The sequence below is a fragment of the Amphiprion ocellaris genome, chromosome 17, assembly GCF_022539595.1.
Source record: "Amphiprion ocellaris isolate individual 3 ecotype Okinawa chromosome 17, ASM2253959v1, whole genome shotgun sequence".
NCBI classification, from domain to species: Eukaryota; Metazoa; Chordata; class Actinopteri; family Pomacentridae; genus Amphiprion; species Amphiprion ocellaris.
This window is the reverse complement of record NC_072782.1, coordinates 24320642-24343430: the sequence shown is the minus strand read 5'-3', so window position 1 is coordinate 24343430 and position 22789 is coordinate 24320642. Positions and strand designations below refer to the sequence as shown.

The window sequence follows — 22789 nt, the reverse complement described above, 5'->3', positions numbered from 1 at the left end:
CCTGTTTGTGTTAGTCTGACATATTGATGAGAAAAAAAAATGTTTTGGATTAAAGTGCTACATAAAAGAACATATGTAAGCATACAGCAGTAGGATCTTTAGGCTTTTATCTCAATAGTCCTCATTCACCAGTGGAACAGTACAGCTAAATAAACAAGCCTCACATTGGCAACACCAGTGGCTCATGAGCTTAAACGTGATAAGCTGCTTTACGTTGAGAATAGAAACAATAAGAAGTGGAGCAGTCTGAGAGACACAGACAATGTGGACAGTGTGGATAAGCAGCAGTTGATTACAGACTGTCTGTCTTTTCATATATTGATAGCACCTATGAGGACAGGACACCAGTTGGTAAGTCACCTGTTTTGTTTTTTAAGTTCTTGAAAGCATTTGTAGCATTTTATTCACACAGTGAATACAACCTCCAGGGATAGGTCTTTTAACATGCTTTCCAATTACATAGCCAGCTGGAAATTGAATAATTCAGAAAGCATGCGACTGACTTTATTTATAAAATTCTAATTAGAAATCATCTGTTTTTGTCTTTCTCAAGAACAATATATATAATTATTATATATATGTGGTTGCAGGAGAGATACAGATGTGCAATGCATATGTCAACAGAGTCATGTTAGTTTGGAGGCCCAATAGTTAGCCTCAAGAACAAAAATAGTTTGAAACATGATTTTATATATATTGTTGTAACTTTAATTATCTTAAATATTGCTTTTTAAGCATTTTTGTGGAAACAATTTTAGATGTCATTTCTATGATAATAATATCTACAGTATAATATCTATAATAATTACACTGCTGAAAATTTTTTGGGTGATGAGATACGTTTTCTGTTTCCTGAAGAACACATGCACACATTTCTATGTGAGAAAGAGAACACAGAACACATTATTTCTCACAAAGCACAAAAGGTGTCCAAACACGCAGTGCTAAGATCACACATGATTTGCTTAGTGTTGTATTTGACAAATGTGTTGGTATTCACATTTAAAATATCAAGAAACACAAAACCTCTTTTTTTTTTTTGTTCATCGTACAGTGGATGTGAGACTAAGGTGAATTTAAGAATGAGCAGAAGAGGGAGGAGGAGGAACAGCAAGAGGAGGAAGAGCTCCAGCAGCAGCAAACGTGAGTGGGAGCTTTGGATGTTGGCAAAGATGCCGTGAGGTTAATCCTGTGATTAGCTGAGTCACATTTTCCCACACCTGCATGCAGTTTGCCAGTACTTGGACTTGTTCGGATCAATAGAGGACGAGATATTGCTAATAAATCGCATGTGTTATAGATTTGATTGTATAAGGTTTTAAATATGTGAACTCTTGTTTATGGAGCTGGATGCTCAATGCGCTCACACGGGCTGTGCCAATGAAAAATAGTCACGGTGGCCGGAGTCGGCATTCACATCACTCTATCAAATTACCATAAACAATTTAGCATTTTACAATTTCACTGTCAGTGGCAATAAATGACAGAGTAGAATGGCCTTGGCTCTACCATTGTCAATCTGTCAAAACAGAGCTGCACAAAAATGTCAAGGCAAAAAACTATATTATTTCAACTGTTTAGGAAGTAATATGAGCAATCATCTCATGTCATGGGCTTAGTTTACAGCTTGAGCTAGCAGGATTTTTTCAATGTGAAAATATTTGTAATTTATGCTTCCGTTTTTCTGACAACCACATCAGGTTCTGACAGCGACTGACCAGGTGTACTGATATGAGACAGCATGTGAACTGAACATCTACTTTTTTTTTTGACTGTTAACACATCTTCTGTGACTTGGGTTCAACCAAGTGTCACACCATTGAAGCCTATGAGGATAAACTCTACTAAAGTCTACATAACTACCTATTCATGTGTATATAATTCATTGCATTTCACTCCTATCAATGATGGTGGACTCCATCCAGTGTGGCCATTCAGAACTGGATGATGTGGTCAGATGCCACTCCAAACAAACTGGTTTATTTGAAGTATACTGAATCCACCCCCTCTGCATTAGTACTATCACTGTGTCAATGCAGTACATGCAACGACAACGGTTGAAAGACAGATACTTAAGATGATGCAATTTAAAAGTGCCTTTTTTTATAAGCCAGCTAGGAATTTCACAGAGAGGCTGTTGTGTACAAAGGTATGACATGTAAAATCAGTCAGGGGTGTTAATGAGGCTTTAATGGGCTGATCCTAACTGGCTGTACATTTACAGGCATTTTGAAAATGTTTAGTGAATGCATCTGTATAAGTAACATACATCAGGTTATATTAAAAAAATGTACCCAATAGACTGTCTTTAGTCCTGCTAATTCTAAATCTGGTTCTGAATGTCAAATTAATCTATACTGTAGATGAGTGAATGTCTGACTGTGGAAAATATCTGACACAAAATCATTAAGGACATTTAAAATAACACTTTTTTTCTTTTTCTTTTCTTGTTTTCAGAGAGTGTCTCACCATGCATTTTTCAAAAGCAGTGCAAAAGTAGTAGTGTCTGCTACAAACATGATATTGTTGAAAAAGGTGAATCGGACTCTCTTCGGAAGGAAAATGATGATTTAGGATCTGAAGATGAGGAAAAATACAACAATGCTCCACCCAAGGAGAAAAGATTTAAGCAAGACTTTCATGTGAAGTCATTTCCACACCAAAAGAATATCTATACCAAAACAACAGAGGACAAAGAGAAAGGAGTGAAAATAGTAACGTCAGTGTCTGTCAGTGATGTGGAAGATTCGTCACCAAAGATCATGTTTCATCAGACACATGAACCCCTATCTGAAAATCCTAACTGCTCATCAACACCAGTTGCTAATACTCTGAAAATTAACTGCACTGGATCACATGTGAAACTTGAAATCCAAGAAATTCTACAACTTAATATGTCTGACATGAAGACCACCTTTGTTTTCATGAATGAAAATGGGAGTAGTGCTGAGATGGTTTTTAAGAGCAAATGTGAAAGTACATGGATGCCAAACAATGAATCACCTGAGCAGCCATCCCAAAATGTGACCAATGACAAAGGAAATCAAAACACAAATTATAGATTTGCCTTTGGCAGCATTAGTGAGCAAACGCATGCTTATAGTGATACAAAATCTGTCAGCTCATCAAACAATCCAAACTCCTGTCAATGCTGCAGTGACCACAAACAACAAATATCAGAAGATTTTATGTTTGCAAACCATCCATCAAGTCCACCACCACTGTTAAATAACAGAACTCAAAGGAATGGGGAAAAGGTTGGCAAAAGTTTCAGTAGTGGTCAGTTCTGGGACATTCCTCCACCCCGAGAGTTTGAAGACCTTAAATCTATCACTGTAGAGGACCTGACACATGACCTGGCTTTCTGCAGGATCGGCACCTGTAGTCCTGCTGACAAAAATCAAAGGGAATTTCACTCGACCCACACTGAAGAATCCAGAGCAGATCTGGTAACTTCTTTTGATCACTTATCAGAATTGGACAACTATGAACCTTTGTCCATGAGACCCTCCCTGTCTACCAACAGGTCCAGTCTTACCAAAGACTTCATTAACTGCCAGAAGAGAAAATCTGTGCTTAGAAACAACAGCATTGCCACTGTTGAACACAGAAAATGTTTGCTACCGAAGAAAAGACGACAAACATTTCCTGGAATGTCACAGGGTCGAGGATTCATGCAAGAAGATCTTCTGCTTCCCCACAGTGACTCTTTGTCCTCTTTGATCATGTGCTCATTTCCTCTCAAAACTGAGCGGTTAAGAAGGATTCATCAAGGTCATGAGAGATTTTCTGCATTCGGAATAGGAAATTATATTTCTTCACAAACCGAGAAGAGTTGTGAAACTGTCTCAGAAATCCCAGGCTATCACGATGGAAAACAACCACTGCTTAGTCCACTCTATGTGACCAGCTCTGAGGATAATCCGGATGATATGCTCATTGTCAACGAACAATGTCAAGGACAACAGTACATACACTTAAAACAGACATTTTGTAAAGACATAGAAAGTCTAGACCCTGATGGCTGTGAATATATAGTGTCTCAAAGTGAAGCAGTAGATTGCGGATTTGACCAAGAAATAGGAGAAGTAGAAAATCACAGCACAGAGTCCCTTACAGAAGTGAAAAATCATCGAGCTCTTGCTATACAAGTCATCCCTCCATCCTGCAGTGGCTCAGAGGAACAAATCCTACAGAATCATTCAGATAGATCAATCCAGAATAATAAGGTTGAAATTACAAGCCAAAAACAGTCAGGCTTCTGTATGTCCCAATTGAAGGACTTGGCTGTACATTCATTAAACACAGATGAGGACTATGATTTCAGACGTGAAAAAACAGGACATACTAGCCCTTCTCTGCCACAGATGATTGTGGAGGCAAATGATCTGCTACTGGACACTGGAAGAGTTAGTACAGAGGATTCAGACAGATCTGCAGTCACCCCATCATGTCCTGATAAAGGCTCTACAGACACAGGGTTTCAGGCAAAGGAGCTGCTCAGTAAAATTGAAAACACAGATAAACAGACTCCTCCCACATGTAAGTTACAGTTCTGTTTGTGAAATGTTTTCAAATTAATATTGTATTATAATTTTCAAATCAGTTTTGATAGAAATCTTTTTCATTTTGACTTTTCCTGACTAGCAGCTTCCTTAGAGGCTATGGAGCATCTGAAGCCTCATAAAGACCCAGAAAATAGCAGCTCTGATCACTGGGCCAAGAGGCGGAAGCTCTTCAAGGAGAGCAGGCAGTGGAGCTCTGCTGGAGGAAGCTCCATTACCAGCGACATCACCGAGGAATCAGGTGACTTCAGAGATGAAACTCACCACTCATTTATCATATCATGGACTGTCAGGGTAATGTGTTACAAAGTTACAAGTGAATATGTTACTTTAAATTCATTACTTTTCCTACAGTGCTGTAACACATTTAGTTTTTCTTGCTGTATGAGCAGTGCATTGTCTGGAGAAAACTGTGCTGAAGCGCTTGCAGACAAACTTTAACCTTGTCACATAGGATTATGGATAAAGGTGAATGTGTCTCAACTCCTACTAAAAAGGCTAAGATCTGTTGTGGACTAGCTGTGCAGCAATAACACAAAGTGAATATCAGAGACTGTCAGACTGTGGAATTGAGCAAATGCTTTGAATGTTGATAATATAATCACCATAAAAATGGCGTTGGTGTGTATTTTTTAAGAAATGTCAAAGAAAATGAATGAGTATAGAATGACTTATCACTGAGTAATGACACATTTACGTTATAATTTTTAAGGAGGAGAGAAATGCGAAGTGACTTCCATAATACTCATCTCAGGGTACTAACATGATGGTCAACCTATAAAAAATGTGAATATTAATTTTTAACAAATGCACAGTTGTGAGCAGGTTCAGTCGGTGGCAATGTGAATCTGTTTTTCCTTGACAACTCAGTGACTATTGGTGTCAAATCCTGTACCCACAGGGATCAGCAATTTATCAGAATCATTATGTGTCATTAAGTACCTTATATGTGCTGTAACGTACTATGTATGTCTATACTGTAAATCTTCTAGTATCAGAGGACACTCACTCTGTGGAGCTGACGGTTCAAGACAGTGAAGACAGGGGCTTTTATACAGAGACATTCCACTCTTCAGCATGGATTTACCAAGGAGACGATGTAGGATCAGGAGCCATTCATTCCAGCCATACAACCAGAACTCAAGTGGTCTCAAGTAAGCTAGAGACTTCCATACAAGGACATTATTGTACATAAACTAAGCTAATGAATACGTATGTATCCCCCTGCACTAAATTAAAGTTCTGCTCCTCTCCCAGTTCAAGAGAGGACTGTTAAGATCAGGAAAGGGACAGGAGAGTATCCTTGGGGTTTTCGGATACAGTACTCCAAACCTATTGTCGTTACAGAGGTTGACACAAGTAAGTGAATTCCTAATTCACAGTGCTGACTTGACAGAGTGTTAGGGTCTCTGAACTGAAGGAGTTTCAGGTTTAACTTTTTTAAATGGTTGGAGTTCAGATTTTTATACTTACCAAGCCTGGCACCGCCCTATTGAACACTTTAGTCCCCTGAAAAATTAGATCAGTTTTTTACCTAACATGAAACTGTGACATGCACCATCTTTGGGAGCAAATTTAGCACTTAGTTTTTACTTAGTTTTGCTTAAGTCCATCCAATTACTTTGCTCTCTGTGCATGACATTAACACAAATGCTGGATTTGGTGTCCTACCTGCAAGCAAAAAGCTGTATATGAAAAGAAATCAATATTCATGTATAAGATAAGGGGTATTCAGGACCTGTAAACTGACACTTTAAGCCAAGTTTATATCAGTTATGCTTTTCAGGGTCAGGACAGACTAACAAATGTTAGCCAATATACTTACACCAGTGGTCAATTTAAGGCTTCCATTTCACCTGAGCTCAAAGTCTTGAAGGAGAAAATCTGGTCAGACACAGAGATAGAATGTAAACTCTGTAAACAGAGAAGTCATGTTGCTAGTTGGAAGCTGCCAACCACCTCTTTTCACTGAGGATTGTGTTAGTTTGTCTTTTTTGTTGTTGTCCTTTGCTGTAGTCAGTGCAGGTCTGTGTGTTTGCTCTGCAAACTAAATGTTTCATTTCTGTGTCAGATGGAGCTGCTGAGGAAGCAGGGTTGATGGTAGGAGACTATGTCCAAGCTGTCAATGGAATTGATGTTACCAGCATTCCTCATTCTGAAGCTGCTGATTTGGCCAGGCAAGGTAAAGTTGATGGGCTTATGGGCTTGATGATAACCATACTGCACACTTGTGGTTTTGTTCCACAAATTTTATGAAGAGTATAAGTGTAAAATAGATCTTAATTGTAATATTCTTTATATTGTAGGTCCAGATGTCCTGACATTGACCATTGGGTCAGATATTGCTTGTGGTCCTAACACCCCCAGGCCAGCATGTCGTGGTTACCTTCACAAGCGTACCCAGTCTGGTCTGATTAAAGGCTGGAGAAAGAGGTGGTTTGTGCTCACGCACGACTGCTGCCTTTATTACTACAGACACAAACGGGTGAGCAGGAGGAGATCGTGTATTCTAGTTGCTGGAATTAACAGTCTACACTGGAACTAAACAGCTCTCTTTTTGACATTACTTCATGTTCATTAAAGGATGAAGGCAAGAGGCGAGCTTTGTCAGCAATAAAGTTAGAAGGAGCTGAGGTGGGACTGGATGTTTCCTTGGGAAAACCGTTTGTGTTTAAGTGCCGTCCTCAGTCTGGTAATCGAGTGTACTTCCTCTGTGCCACTTCCAACCAGGAAATGAAAAGGTATGGTACAGATCAGATTGGTTTAAACCAAATAATTTTAAATATGTTTTCATGTTATGTTTTTTTGTCTTCTAAATTCTAAAAAACTGCACAAAAACTTTATTTCCACCTGATGTATAGTTGTTTTTGATGCCATCTTTAGTAACTATGAATTGCCCCTCTATCCATGGTGATTATGTTAGGAGCCAGTGACTACATAAAGTCAACGTTTATTGGTTAAGTAGCCATGGGTAGCTTAGTTTGCATTAGCTCTGCTCCACTTCTCCCACACAATCCTTACAGCTGTGCTCTATTCAAACAGTAGCGACTGCTTCTAAAGCTCTCTCTGGTCATTTTTTGTTTATTGAAGCAACACACACATACACACACACAAATAATATTGTGGCAACTTGGGTGGTAAGTAGCTCAGGGGTTAGAAAAGTGGTGTGGCTGACATGTTTTTGGTTTGAAGCCAGATACCTTCTCTTAGGACTGGTGGGGTTTTTTTGTTAGTTTTATAGCAATAATTCTAATCAACACAGCAGGTTACAGCAGGATATGTGTTTGAGTGCTCAAACACCATTGCTATTACGGTCTTGCATTGCTGCTTAATGTTGCAACTGAAACGGTTGTGTATTTGCAACACTGCCATCAGCCCAGCAGGGTTGTGACAAAATCCAACATTGCATTCATATAGAAATTTCTGTTGCACATAGCCATGTACACTTCCGTTCTGTTGAATTTTATCAACAGTGTGTCACGGAACTGATCAGAGACTCGAGCACAAAGCAAGAGAGAGACACGGCAGACCGGCATACAAAACAATGGATTTATTTACAATAATATTTGCAATAATTTACACAGGATGTGTAGGAATACAGGAGAACTGATGCAACAGGGTGAACTGGAATACGACTACTGGACAGGATAAATAACTACACAAGCAAATGACACTACAAAAACACTATAAACCCAGGCAGACTTAATCTTATGAAAACAGGTGCAATTTTGCGAGGCAGGACTTAGCAGGACTTGGTACAACCAAGCAAGAAAAAGCTGACAAGACTGGTAACAAACAAATGGGAATTGCTAACACCAACATGGCGGATAAACTGGGCTTGGTGGGGGTTATAGTCTCCAATGTAGCGGTCATGGGTTCAAATCCAGCTCATGGCCATTTCCTGCATTCTCCCACTCTTCTACCCATATTTTCTGTCTCTCTCTCCACTGTCCTACATAATAATGGATGGAAATGAGGGGAAGGGAGAGGCTGCCATTAAGTAGAGCTACAGGTGGAGGCCATGACACAGTGATGTGGTTCAAGTGTATTTGTGGGGTGCACATGATGTTTATACTCCTGATATCTTTATGACTTCAGGTGGCTGGATGCAATGGAGAAAGCTATTCATCCCATTACACAGGTAACTTCTATATCTGAATAAATTAAATAGGCTTTGGTAAAACAACTGCATGTTGCTGTCACTGTAATATATGTGGAATAGTATGTGTCAGGTTGTTCGTCATACTTGCTTATTACCTGTCATATTTAGCTCTTAGGCCAACACTAATGTCCATAATGAATTCCCATGTTTCAGAACCACGTTTGGGTGGATGTCACCAGACACAACTCTAATCTACCCCCGCTTGCTGTGAAAAACCCAGACTGCCTGGGATTACTTCATAAAATGAACAAGAGCAAGGACACATGGGTGCAGCACTACTGCATTCTGAAAGATGGGTGCCTCTACCTGTACAGCGGTATCCGGGCAACACATGCACACGGTATGGGTCTGTGTCATGTTTAAAATGATGACATGCAACATAGCACTGGCTACTGGTGCTAAAGACTGTTGAGGGGGGTGCTGTTTTGGGGCTGCGAACTAATTGAATGTTATCATAAGAATGTATTTGCCAAGGCACAGTCAGTGAATTTGAGTTATATGATTATGGGTATTGCTAACAATAGCAGTTTTGGAAGGAAAAAATATATATATTTTTTTTAAATCAATTTCAATGGCTGTACCAACCTAAAAGTGAAGTCGCATTTAAAATCTCCTCTGATGCAGCCTCTGGTCACCAAAATTAAGTTAAAATAAAATTATCTGCATACACTGTCACAGGGAAAATAATAAACTGCCAATAAATTGTTCACTTATGGTTAACATGTTTAGCAAGTTAACTATAAATGGTGTGATAATCCAAGGTCTTCCACTCATTAAAATCACAAGTATTTACTCAGAGTAAATAGGTTTAGGAAAAATGAATCAGCATAAGAAATATGAGACTTAAACAACTTAAACATTGATTATTCATTTTTGCTTAATTTGGATGATACAAAAAAAATTCCTTAAAATAAGCCAGGAATTGGTTCTTTAAGTTGCATTAGTTGATTTTTTTAGTTTATTTGAATGACTACCTGCAGTCTGTGATGGAGAATTTCGTCATGATGTAGTCATCCGAGAAAACAAGATCTTAGAAGATGATTTCAGGTGTATGAGAATTAAGTGAATATTTTTTTCCATTCCACAGTGCCATAATGATGGGTTTGGTGAAATAAAGGAGTTATATATTGATATGTATACATTATCATCTGTGTCTTCAGGTGGGATCTACCTTCAGGGCTACATAGTGCGAGAGCAGCCCTATGGATCCAAGAAATCCATCCTTGAGCTGAAACCTCCATCTGATGAGTTCAAGACTTTCTACCTCTGTGCTGAAAATCCTAATGAGAACAAACGGTGAGGAGCTGACTCTTTGATGCAAAGCTTCATGGCATTTTGGTTATATTGTGCATTACAAGACAAGAGCCAGTCAGTGGTTCACAAGCATACTCTGTACATTTTGCTGAAGTTGATCTTTGAATAATCTTTTTTTTCATCATAAAATCCTCCAGAACATACTATTATACCTTCAGGCTGAGTATATCATTATGTAGCCTGATTTAGTGCACTGGTGCAGTGAGCTGTGGTTAACTATCCATCCATTATCTATACATGCTTAATCACCATTAGGGCTGGAGTCTATCCCAGCTGACTCAGGGCAAAAGAAGGAGGAAGCTGGAGAATCCACACATGAGAGAAAGATCTCAGGTCCAGGTCTGGGATGCGAACTGGGGAACTTCTAACTGCAAGGTGATGTTGCTAACCACCGAGCCACTGTGCAGCTTATCACCTGTCATATTTAGCTCACATTTGTGGTCAATTGTGTCTTGACCAATGAAGGATAGAACTTATTTGACCTGCACTGTTGTGGTTCATTTAAGTTTCAGGGACACTTGATTTTCTGCTCATCGCATCCGCTTGAGTTGGAGAAAATTCAGTTTTAAAAGTTTGGTTTGGTTCCTGGTGATGCTCTGCCAGGCCTCTACCGCTGCTGTCTTCAGTTCCTGTTTGCAAGTGAAATCCATGCTCAGTTGGATTCAGGTCAGGTGACTGACTTGGCCATTGCAGAACATTCCACTTCTTTGCCTTAAAAAACTCTTTGGTTGCTTTCGCAGTAGGCTTCAGGTCATTGTCCATCTGCACTGTGAAGCATCTTCCAATGAGTTCTGAAGCATTTGGCTGAATATGAACAGATGTTGCCTGAAACACTTGAGAATTCTTCCTGCTGTTTTTGTGAGTAGTTACATCATCAATAAATATAAGAGAATCAGTTCCATAGGCAGCCATACATGCCCACATCATTACATTACCACCACCATACTTCACTGAAGAGGTGGTATGCTTTGGATCTTGAGCAGTTCCTTGCCTTCTCCAGACTCTTCTCTTCCCATCATTTTGTATATACTTTGTCAAACTTCTCAGCTAAAAAATCCTCTAATATATTAATATAAATATATATCTATACAGTATATTTACACTACCAGTGTCAAAAATTTGGACACATCTTCTCATTTAATGTTTTTTCTTTATTTTCATGACTATTTACATTGTAGATTCTAACTGAAGGCATCAAAACTATGAATGAACACATATGGAATTATTTAGTAAAAGAAAAAGTGTGAAATAAGTCATAACGTATTCTATATTTTAGATTGTTCAAAATAGCCACCCTCTGCTTTGATTACCGCTTTACATACTCTCGGCATTCTCTCGATGAGCTTCATGAAAGACCTACATTTTTAAGTGTTATGATGGTCTGTCTCTCTTCTATTGCTAACTGCATTTTCCTCACCATTTTTATATCAACACACTACTTTCTGCAGTGAGATACTGTTCAAATAATGCTCTCAAGAGTATGGTGCCATGGCGTGTTCCAACACTACTTTTATGCAGACAGAAGGGATTGTAAGTAATCAAGAAAAGTTGGCACACCTGTAGGATTTGGTAGCACCAACTTTCAAGGCTTGATCAACCTCCATTGCTGCAGAACAGCTTTAAGTTGTTAACTCATTTCTTGTTCCCTGAAAAAGGCCTTTCTGTATAATTCTGAAATGTACATTTTTTTTTTTTCAGTTTTGGGTAACCTCACCTTTTTTTTAACCACTGGCAGTTCACTACTTACTTTTGTATCGTTTCAAGCTATTCATTGGACTTGAACTACTTTAATTTCAATTTTAAAAAATGGAAAAATTGGGGCGTTCTAAAGCTTTTGACTCCCATTCAAAAGTTTGGGGTCACTTAGAAATGTCCTTATTTTTGATAGAAAAGCAGTTTTTTTTCAATGAAGATAACATTAGATTGATCAGAAATACAGTCTTGACATTGTTAATGTGGTAAATGACTATTCTAGCTGGAAACGGCTGATTTTTAATGGAATATCTACATAGAGGTACAGAGGAACATTTCCAGCAACCATCACTCCTGTGTTCTAATGCTACATTGTGTTAGCTAATGGTGTTGAAAGGCTAATTGATGATTAGAAAACCCTTGAGCAATTATGTTAGCACATGAATAAAAGTGTGAGTTTTCATGGAAAACATGAAATTGTCTGTATGTATGTGTGTGCGTGTGTGTGTGTGTGTGTGTGTGTGTGTGTGTGTGTGTGTGTGTGTGTGTGTGTGTGTGTGTGTGTGTGTGTGTGTGTGTGTGTGGAAAAGACCTCTGAGCAGTTTGCATTGTGATAAAGGGGATCTTTGTTAAGCTTGAAAAAATGTAGGGAAAAAGAGTAAACATACACCGGAATATCAGCCCATTATGGTCAGTAGAACAGTGAACTGATTTCCAGCTGTATAGATTTTTAGCAGGTATGTAGATCATGTACTGTTTCTCTGAAGCTGCTTCCACATTGTCTCATCTGTCCATAGGATGTTTTTCTAGAATTGCACAGGCTGTTTTAGATGTTTTCTGGCAAACTCTGACCTGGCCTTCCTTTTTTTCAGGCTCACCAATAGTTTACACCTTGTGGTGAACCCTCTGTATTCACTTTGTTGAAGTCTTCTCTTAACTGTTGACTTTGACACAGATACGCCTGCCTCCTGGAGCATGATCTTGATCTGGCCAACTGCTGTGAAGGTGTTTTTCTTGACCAGGGAAAGGATTCTTCCGTCATCCACCACACTTGTTTTGTGAGGTCGTCCAGGTCTTTTGGGGTTGCTGAGCTCACCAGTGCATTCTTTCTTTTTAAGAATGTACCAAACAGTTGATTTGGCCACACTTAATGTTTTTGCAGAGCTGTAGGTGATTAAACCACTTCATGCTTTCCGTATCTGCTTGTCGCAGAGGATCTGCATGCAGTGCAAAATTTGTGACCTTGCAGATTTTGCCCACTGCAAGCTTGGCAACTGCGCATGTGGCAGAAAATCAAAATGAATTCCTGTTATGAGGAGAGACTGCAGGAGCAGATTCTCTGTCATCCTCTTAATAATTCATCATTATACTTGTTGTAATTGAAGTACTTGCTGCCATATTTTGAAGGTGCTTTTATTTGTACATGCCTTCCACTGTCAGTGCCCAAACACATTGGCAAGTTCTAAATTCTGCACTATGTCTTCCCACGGTGCTTAGGATGGGAAGGCAGAAAACTCTGGCTGCATGTTATATGTGTGTGTGTCTGTGTGTCTGTGTTCAATATCCACATTGATCAGTCCACATATGAAAGCAATGAATTAGCCTTCACTCTTAACTGGGATTATACTCAGATGGTGAGAGTAGAAAAGTGGACAGTTGTAGACACCACAGAAGTGTAGTTATTTGGGAATGCTACTTTCTAGTGCTCTTGGAGTCCATCTGGAGGTTCCATGAATGCACAGTATCAGTATCTACTAATTCTTGCATGTGCATTACTGCCATTGTAGCAGCGTCACAGCACAGACTGTCCAGGCACAAATTCCGGGCTGCATACAGACATCCGCATAGAGGCCTGCATGGACCCTCATGGACCTGGACAGTTAATGAAATTTTCATCACATTGACCCTAGCGGATCCTTTTGGTTCTTACAGCTGATTCCAGCTCTGCTATGGTCATTTTGGTTTAGAAACAATACTAAAATGGTTAGCAACTTTTGTTAAGACACTCCTTGTTGTTATGTAACACAACCCATTTTTGTGGGCAGTCATGGAAAATGGGTTGGATTCACCAGTACTTAGCATCACATAAGTTCTGGTATGTGCATGTACGTGCGTTTAGGCAACACTTTTTATTTGAAATCTTTCCCTTTTTTGATAAAACTGTAGTGGTAAAGTATGCTTATATTTTAAAAGGATGTAAAAGAAAATCTTGATTTGATATCTGCACAGAAAGTTAAAAATGATATTGTACATTTTTTTCAACAGTGTTCCTTCGTGGGAAGAGGTAAAAAAAACTCCACCAGTTTAAGACACTAAGAACAGATAAATCATGTTGTTTCTCACGCTCTTTACAGATGGATCACAGCTATCAAAGCTTCGATAAAGAAGTGGTTGCCTTTACACCAGGCTCTTCAGGATTACATGAATCGACCACGAGAAGAGACCAGAATGTGAGACAGTGTAGTCTGTAAATACTATCAGCAGTCGGACTCACCCTGTGGACCACTGGATGAGCCTCCAAACGAGTCCGAGTCATACTTGACCACATTGTGAGAACACTTTATGTCTTGCCCTATTAGTCTCAAAGATCATCCAGCATCATGAAGTGCTTTTCTTTCTCAGTGAGTTCCCTGTGCTTCACCATTTTGAACAGGACTGAGGAATTTCAAAGCAAATTCACATTTTTATACCCAAATTTGAGCAAAAACATTGGAATTCTCTGAGAAGTGAGACATTAATGAAGAATAACATACAACCACTAAAACATTTTTTTTTTGTTCAGGAATGCAAGCAAATAACTGTAATTTGTCATCTCAATCAAAAAAATTATGATGTGCTTTACTATTTTTTTCTGCTTTTTTGTAAAACAGTAAAATTAATTTAAAATTTGAAATTCAGAATTTGATATCATTTTGTTTAAAGAGCTTGTGCATACTGGTAGATTAATTATTACAAAAACATAAAAAAAATATTGTAGTTATCAGCAATACTGTTAATTTATGGCTGCAGTGGCAAACACCTTACACTGGGTGGTGGTCTAATGAATTTGTTAAGCACTGTATATATAGATATATATACACACCCTTGAATTATACACAGCCATGAAATATATTTGTACTTTGTGACAAAGATGATAAGTGACATAGTTATGTATACTGATGACTCCATCAATATACATAACTATTTTTGTTTGCTTTGCTTTTGTCAAAGAAGTACATCATTTCACAAGGTTGGATCATAAGTGATGCATCTATGTATTTTTCTGATCTTTTGTTTTTTTTAAAATACATTTGGGGATCTAATCTCAGAAATGTATTAGATTTTTTCCTTTATACAATGTTGTAATTATGACATTCATTTAAGTATGATAAATAATTATATCTCAAGTTCATGCTTTTCACATTGATTTTAATATATACAAAGAAAGTGTACTGAGTTATAGACCAACTATAACATTTTTTACGTTATATATTCAAAACACAGAGACAGACCTGTGTGTGGGTTTCATGATTTAAACATTTCTAACTCTGGTAACTAACTCCTGGTAGAAGAAACAGTGGCATCGCTCACCTTTTCCACCTATAGATGTGACCTGAGAAGACTGAGGTGAATGGGCTCACAGACTTCACCAGCTTGACAGATTGTTGCATTTTCAGTAATAAAACAATTTGAAAGATCCCATTGTCACCTAAATTTTAAACACAGCGACTTGTTACAGGTTGATTATATAAACAGAATTTTCTACGGCTTTAGTGTAAGTCAACACAAGGTTCTGAGACAAAGATCACAATTTTCTTTCAATGCAGCACAACAGACAGAAAAAAAAACTCAAGAGGTGAACACTTTTTCAGAGCCCTGTAAAGTGTTCACATGGCTTAATTATGTACAATGTTGCAGTGTTTCCTGTGGACGCCTAATTGGTGCCATTATGTTGACGATATCAAGGTGCACTGATATTTCAAGATATAGTCTGTAGTAGATGTCCAACAGTGCAATCAGGTGTGGAAAACATGTTTTCTGCAGTAGACGCATTGGAAACATATCATTACCTGTTGCAGGGGAAACACACACACTCATTAAAAAGACACATCTCAGCATACTGTTGTGCACGCTTAATCAATGCACAAAACTAATGTTGCACCAGTATGGGTTTTTTTTTTTTTAAGGTCAACATATACCAACCAAATTTCCCAACAAAACCCAATAAATAGATGGAAAAAGATTAAAGTGATACGCCACTAATGTGGACTCTCTCTTGTGTAGTAAGTTGAGTGCACAGGAACACAACCACTCACCATTTTTAGTAGGGCTGGACCCGAATATCCAAATATCTGAATATTCGGTCGTTACGGTGGTATCCAATATTAATTTTGAGATCTGAATACTCTTCTCCCGACCTGTAAACTGGTGACTACTGTTAATTACATGAATTTAAGCCAATTAAAGTTGTCATTCTCTGAGCATGCAAAAGCTACATCTTAAAGAATCACATTTTTAAACTTGTCAACATGTCCGTGTAGTGTTTTTATAAGTTACAAGACATCACAAGTGAAATAAGCAGTCGCTGCTATTACTTTCCCTTCCAATCACAGTCACTGTGGGCTTGGCTAAGAAAGGGATGCGGCTTTGGTGGTCACTAGAAATAGTGATGAGTGAAACATCCGGAATGAAAACTGCCATTAAAATAAGTAATACACCAAAAATTCCAATAGATGTTAGGCAACACAACTTTACATTTGCTGTCAATAAACAGCTTTTGAATGGAGTAGCGCCTCTTACCTTATGGTAAATAAGAGGTTTAAAATAACTATTAAGAACTGAAATAAATTAAACAATATAATATATATACATATAAATAAATTTGGAACATAAGTACGTATTATCTTGTTATTTTGTCAGTTATATACAGTCCCATAGTCTTTGAAAAAAAATATCACAAAACAACACCACTAACGACTCCCCACAGTAAAACTATCACTGGACTGATACCAATGGTACATTTTAAAGCTGATACAGTATGTGATATGTGCTTCTGTCAGCTGGAAGCCGATATAACAGTGCGTATCTGACCTGAGGAAACATACAACACTGTCAATAAGTATGTTCACCAGTTATTGCTAAGTTTATAGAATTCACATTTTTAACCTCAACAACCTCACATTATGTGTACAGTACCAGGTAAACCCCTAAAGTAAGAATAGAACAGGATTATAAGATGGTCCTCTTAAAGGACTCTTCTAATCCGAGTCATAAGAAAACAAGATGGAAATAGCACCTAAATTCCCAAGAGGGTGGAAGCTGACTAAAAAATTCCTTCCACTGTGCTTTTATGTCTTGTTTCTGGTAAACACGCGCTCCCCTCGTAGGGTGAGGTGTTGTAGTTGGTACTGTAACACTTCAGTGTCTGATGACTCTTTGATACTTATTTTGTCCAGATTAAGGTAGTCAAGAGACTTTGACTGGGCTCCTTTTCCTTTAAGCAGACAAAGGGGTAGTGGGGCATGCAGACCCCGCCTAGGTTCAGCCTGAGCCAGAGACCTGAGGAAGGTGTCACTTGAACTTGGCGTACGTTTTCGTCTCCGCCTATTGGCAGCAGGAATGTCATAGGGTTGGTAGTAGAGACCTCTGGCTTTGAAGATTCGTGAAGACCGGTGGATTCCCAAGTCCACAGACTTAGCGGCAGTGTTCTGAATGGAAGTGGACATGGCCTCTGATGCGGAGCTCTTCCCTGGAGCTCCTTCTGACCACTTGTGGGCCAGTTTTAGCAGCTCCTCACCAGTGGTGAAACCCACCAAATAGTTTGAGTCCATGTGTAGGATCTGGTATCCTGCCACAGTGCCTCTGATGGGGGAACATGGGGTGCTGGAACAGCGAGGTCTCTCTACTTCTGGTTTCAGTGTGGCTTTAATTTCAGCTGCAGGAAGAATGGAGACCTGTGCCCTGGGGACTCCACTGATATCCATTTCCATCCTTACAGACATGTCCTGACTGACGGGGAAGAAAAAACATAATCAGAGTCAGACTGAATCTGAAAGCAGAACAGTTACACTAAACAAACACACAGGGGCCATGTACACTAAACATGCTAAGATCCATACCTTTGACTGCAATGGAGTGAGTTGTACAGTGGATTGCAACCAGAGCCCTGCTTTATAATTATCTATACTTTGGAAACTGAAGTACATAAAATGTTGTCTTTGCTGTGTATCATGGACGTACATACAACAATGACTGAATCAGTTAAATACAGAAGAAATCCTTAAAAAAGTATTTTCAGGCAGCATATTAAGTGTCTTTCAGTTCAAGCCCGAATACATGCATGCAGTGGATTACACTGTGTACTGAAAATTAAACCTTACTTTTTAACCTCAGTTTAATCCATTTTCATCCTATCAAACAATCTGTACAATGATTGTGACAATACATTTACCACTGTCTTGCCCACAAAAGTACATCAGATTACCATTTAATATATGGCAAGACATGGAAATTTCCCCCGAGAAAAATCCTACTCTAAAAGATAGATGTACTTGTTCATAGTTATATGATGCTAATCATCTACAGTCTAAATGCAGAGTTAATTCCCAGGAAATTACACAAAACTACATGACAAACCTCCTCCAACTATGGTAGTGAGTTAAACAAGGTATGTTGAGCCAAACTCGGAGTTTTCAATTTATTCATGTCTAAAACCACTGAATGAAGCGGTGAAGTTAAAGTATTCCATTCTGTATGCATTGTGTTGCCATGGAATTTGACATATAATAGTAATGCAGAAATTGCGTAAGTATGTTGATATGTTTGGTCCTGATTTGCTGCCCAGTCTGTTTACATCGCCGGTACTGCAGCTACTACAACAACTGATTATTCCATTGGTTTTTGTTACAGAGATTATTAAATCAATAACATGCAATCCACTTTCATTTAGCCAAAAATAAAGCGATATCCTGCATTATAGGACTATGTCAGAACTAAATGGACAGGAATCTGGTTTTATACCAACAGTGGCTGGTGTGATGATGTGACAGTGATTCAGGACTTCATCTCTCAAAATCTGGAACATTTTTTTTTCCCAATCATTTGCAAATCTTTCTCCTGCGTGACTTTGCTTTATTCTTCTGGGTGATGTCTACATTCTACTGCAGGCCAACGTGCAGGAGGCACAGCACATGCTTGCCAAACAGATACCGTGTGTCCAGCAAACACACCCTGACTCCTCAGTTGTTGTCTACGGACATTTTGGATCATTTTCGGATCACTGCTACGATACAGGCAGCAGGGCCTACCATCCATCCCCCACACTGCACTGGGACACTGTGACCAAGTCATGGTCCATCTAGTTCCCACATACAGGCACAAATTGAAAGTCTGTTGTGAAAACATCGAAGCAGTGGACTAGTGAGGCTGTGGAGGATCTTCAGGTGTGTTTCGACTGCACTGACTGGGATGTATCTTCCACATGACAGTTGACTGCTACCAACTGTCATGCTGAGTACGCAGACGTTGTGAAAACCCACCAGCAGCTTCTGTGAGGACTGCTGTGTACCATCATGCACCACAACAATGACAGGCCCTGGTTCACATCTACATTCAAACAGTGAAGGTTGGAGAGAAGGAGGCACTAAAGGAACTAAAGTACAGGTATAGCAAGGCAGTGAGTGATGATAACCAAACTATTAGAAACTTAAACACCATTTCTAAGGTAACAATTCTACCTCAGTCTGAAAGGGGTTTAGACGGATCACCAACTATAAACCAAAAACCCCCACTCCATTAACAATCTGCACCTGGCCAACGAACTCCGGCTTCCTCCCACAGTCCAAAAATATGCTGAGGTTAATTGATTATTCTAAATTGCCCGTAGGTGTGAATGTGTGAGTGATTGTTTGTCTATATATGTAGCCCTGCGACAGACTGGCGACCTGTCTAGGGTGTCCCCTGCCTTCACCTGAGTCAGCTGGGATAGGCTCCAGCACCCCCCGCGACCCTAGTGAGGAATAAGCGGTGTATAGATAATGGATGGATGGATGGACCTGGCCAACGACTGTCAAGGACCAAGCCCCCCTTTCCCCCATTATCCTGTGGTTAAAAAAAAAAAAAAAAAAGATATACCAGCTAAACCACTGAAATACATTCAATTACAATAGTTAGCGTAGTAGTGGGCTACATAAATTAATATTAATCACAATATTGATTTTAGTCTCCCACCATTACATGAACATAATCGACTGGAGTATTTACATTTAAAAACGCCCTCCACTCAGAAAATAACGCATGCAGACATAATCACTTGGTTTCATCATCTTAGACATTTGAACACTGCATTTCACTCTTTTCAAAGCAATTTTTGCTTACACACCTCTATGAGGGCACTGCAGCCATCGAGCAGCACCTACTTCAGCCTGCATGGTGAGGCATTTAGAGAACATTGATAAATGTAGTGTCTTTCAATAAGCAGATGCTCAGCGAGTGAGGTGTTTTGCCTGTGCCAAGGTGGGAGGTCGACCAACTGAGAAAGCTGGCAACATCGCTGCCACTAGTAGAAAGTTAGTGTCATCCGCTAAAACGAGAAGGTGATCAGCTGTAATCTCCCGACCCTCCAGGACCTGTACACCTCCAGGACCCTAAAGCGTGCTGGGAAGATGCTTGCCAACCCCTCCAACCCTTGACACAAACTGTTCCAAGCCCTCCTTTCTGGCAAGAAGTTGCAGCGCATCAGGACCAGAACCTCACACCACAGTACCAGCTTTTTTATTTTCATTTTTTTAACAATAGATTTCCAGAGACTGGGCATCATAATGGTGGAAGAGTACCTGGATGTTCACCTCAACAATATACTGAACTGGTCACACAACACTAAGGTCCTGTATAAAAAGATCCAAAGTAGTCTATCTGCTGAGAAGACTGAGGTCCTTTGGAACATCTAGGACACTGTTAAATACGTTCTTCTTCTATGCAGTTTTCTGCTGGGGATGTGGAAGCACTGACATGGATAGAAGAAGACTGAAGAAACTGATCACGAGGGTCAGCTCTATACTTGACTGTCGTCTGGACTCCACAGAAGAAATGGTTGACAGAACGATGCTAGACAAACTTACATCAGTCATGGACAACACCTCTCACCCTCTGCATTACACTGTTGGGACCTTAACAGTTAATTCAGGAACAGACTATTACACCTGGAGACTCTTTCATGCCTCAGTTGCATCTAGTTGCTGTAATAACACGTCTTTCACTGAAATCAATAAAGTTTATCTCATCTTATGGAGGTCAAAGCAGTACTTTATTTAAATCTGAAAGTTAAATGACTATGAAAATTAGAATTTATCATGAGCTCAATATTGATCAAAATAATCATGAAAATTATTTTGGCCAAAATCAGGCAGCTCTAGTCAGGAAATATTTTTAGCTACAGAAAGATGGATGTTGACCAAAATGAAATAGTAGTGTCTGGCAACTGTTACCACAACTCAAAGAAACATGACTAATTATTCTGACCCTTTACATTAGCACCTCAAAATCTGTATGATGGTTGCAAGGCCAGACAAGAATATCATCCAAAGCAAAGTGCTTTTTTTTGGATGCCTTTGCCAGTCAGTAAAAAGTAATTACTCACTTTTTAATTCTTTAAACATAATTTGTTAAATAATTCTTTATAATAATAATAATTTTCTATGCAGATGCACTCTTCTACAAATTCCCCTCAATCGTTCTATAGCCACTGATTTGTCGCAAATAGTTATTCAAGTCATCTGATGAAAATACCTGTATTTTTTTTTTTTTTTTTTTAAATACAACATTGTATAATTGCTGAAAAACTAAATACTGCAATCTCAGGTTTGTTTGTTTTTTCCTCCAATACCCTGCATCGCTAATTCGGAGCATAACTGCTTAAAAACCAAACTTGATTCTCTTACACTTGTCAAATTAATTAACAAGTTTAGTTAATTAATGCAGCTACTTTTTGGATGCCCAAAGAACATAATGAAAGTTAGAGGGCGTCAGCAAGGGCCAATAGCGAGTTAATAAGTCCACAGAGGGAGGAAAGCTTGAGATTCAAAGCTATTCTCATCGCAAAGTAAATCAAATAATAAAACAATCATTCGCTATTGGGAAGATAGCTGCACTATATATGGAAGGTGTGGATTGAAGCACGTGTTCTGTTATGTAACAACAGTATCGTATAAATATTAAATATATTCCACTGCTCGTTATTTCGATGGAATCAGAATATTTAACCATAATACTAGCAGCAGTGGGAGCAGGTAGAAGTAGCTGCAGTAGGGCCGGTCAGGTCCTCCATCCTGAGCCGGAAAAGCAACATGGCTGTTGGAACAAACGGTAGGCCGGTTTATTCAGTCCCCTGCTGAATGGGACCGAGTACAACACCCCGCTGCCAGGAGCAAAAGCAGCATAACCAATACAACACAGCATTGTAATCTTCCTATCTTCCATTTTAAACGCGACGTAACAATTACATTTAAACATCGACTCATCATGAACGCAGCCTTTTATGTGGACAGGAGAAGCTTTGTCGTCGATGCCAAATCTTAGACGAATTTCCCTGGTTTGCCAAGCTATGACAAAACTGCCTTCAAATAAAACGTGTTTAAATACAAACCTGTTTGACTGCGGAGAATCCAAATTCCACCTTCCCGTCCGTGTGAGCGGTCGCTGCCTTCCACTAAATCATATCTGTCGTCTTCTTCTTCTGTTTCTTCCTCCTCCTCCTCCTGCTCCTCTTCTTCTTCTTCATATCTGTGCTCATAGTGTTTACAGGTGCATTACTGCCACCTACTTTGCTGGACAGTTTATTTCAAGGCTTTCCATTTTCCTTGAAAAGGGCTTTATATTTTCTTTCCTCAATACGAAATAAGTTGTTAAGATTCAAATTTCTAGCCCACATTTCTTTGGTTCTGTCTTTATGCTTTTATACGTCTGACAGTGACATATATATTCTACAATTTCTTCATCTAAGCCACATTCACACATTCAACTGGCAGTTTTCCTATTAAGCATTGTTTTATTTAAACCTGTATGTCCTAACAATAACCTT

At 39.0% G+C, this 22789-nt stretch overlaps 2 protein-coding genes across 4 annotated transcripts; one reads left to right on the top strand and one right to left on the bottom strand.

Moving 5' to 3' along the window:
* Positions 1-230: 230 nt before the first annotated feature.
* Positions 231-15410, top strand: pdzph1 (PDZ and pleckstrin homology domains 1). Of its 3 annotated transcripts, none has more exons than XM_055019393.1 (13): positions 231-351; positions 1055-1143; positions 2458-4542; positions 4651-4806; positions 5558-5719; positions 5823-5924; positions 6637-6747; positions 6872-7050; positions 7149-7306; positions 8664-8706; positions 8881-9067; positions 9888-10023; positions 14088-15410. In XM_055019393.1, exons 2-13 carry the CDS (start codon positions 1083-1085, stop codon positions 14185-14187), a joined length of 3480 nt encoding a protein of 1159 aa, XP_054875368.1. In that variant the 5' UTR covers positions 231-351; positions 1055-1082; the 3' UTR covers positions 14188-15410. The 3 variants fall into 3 exon arrangements, with proteins under 3 accessions (XP_054875368.1, XP_035811359.2, XP_054875369.1); XM_035955466.2 differs by having other exon boundaries at positions 4648-4806; XM_055019394.1 differs by lacking the exon at positions 14088-15410 and adding an exon at positions 10297-14079 and having other exon boundaries at positions 4648-4806.
* On the bottom strand, positions 15125-22487 carry macir (macrophage immunometabolism regulator). The gene is made up of 2 exons (XM_023286312.3): positions 22355-22487; positions 15125-17721 (listed from the first exon to the last, which is right to left on the bottom strand). Exon 2 carries the CDS (start codon positions 17712-17714, stop codon positions 17061-17063), a length of 654 nt encoding a protein of 217 aa, XP_023142080.1. The 5' UTR covers positions 17715-17721; positions 22355-22487; the 3' UTR covers positions 15125-17060.
* Positions 22488-22789: the final 302 nt, after the last annotated feature.

Bases quoted from the DNA above. Each gene is read 5' to 3' on its own strand.
- pdzph1 (XM_035955466.2), top strand. From the start codon at position 1,083: ATGAGCAGAAGAGGGAGGAGGAGGAACAGCAAGAGGAGGAAGAGCTCC. The intron at 9,068-9,887 runs GTATGGGTCTGT...CTGTGTCTTCAG, and splicing joins CCGGGCAACACATGCACACG to GTGGGATCTACCTTCAGGGC. The intron at 10,024-14,087 runs GTGAGGAGCTGA...CGCTCTTTACAG, and splicing joins AATCCTAATGAGAACAAACG to ATGGATCACAGCTATCAAAG.
- macir (XM_023286312.3), bottom strand. From the start codon at position 17,714: ATGTCTGTAAGGATGGAAATGGATATCAGTGGAGTCCCCAGGGCACAG.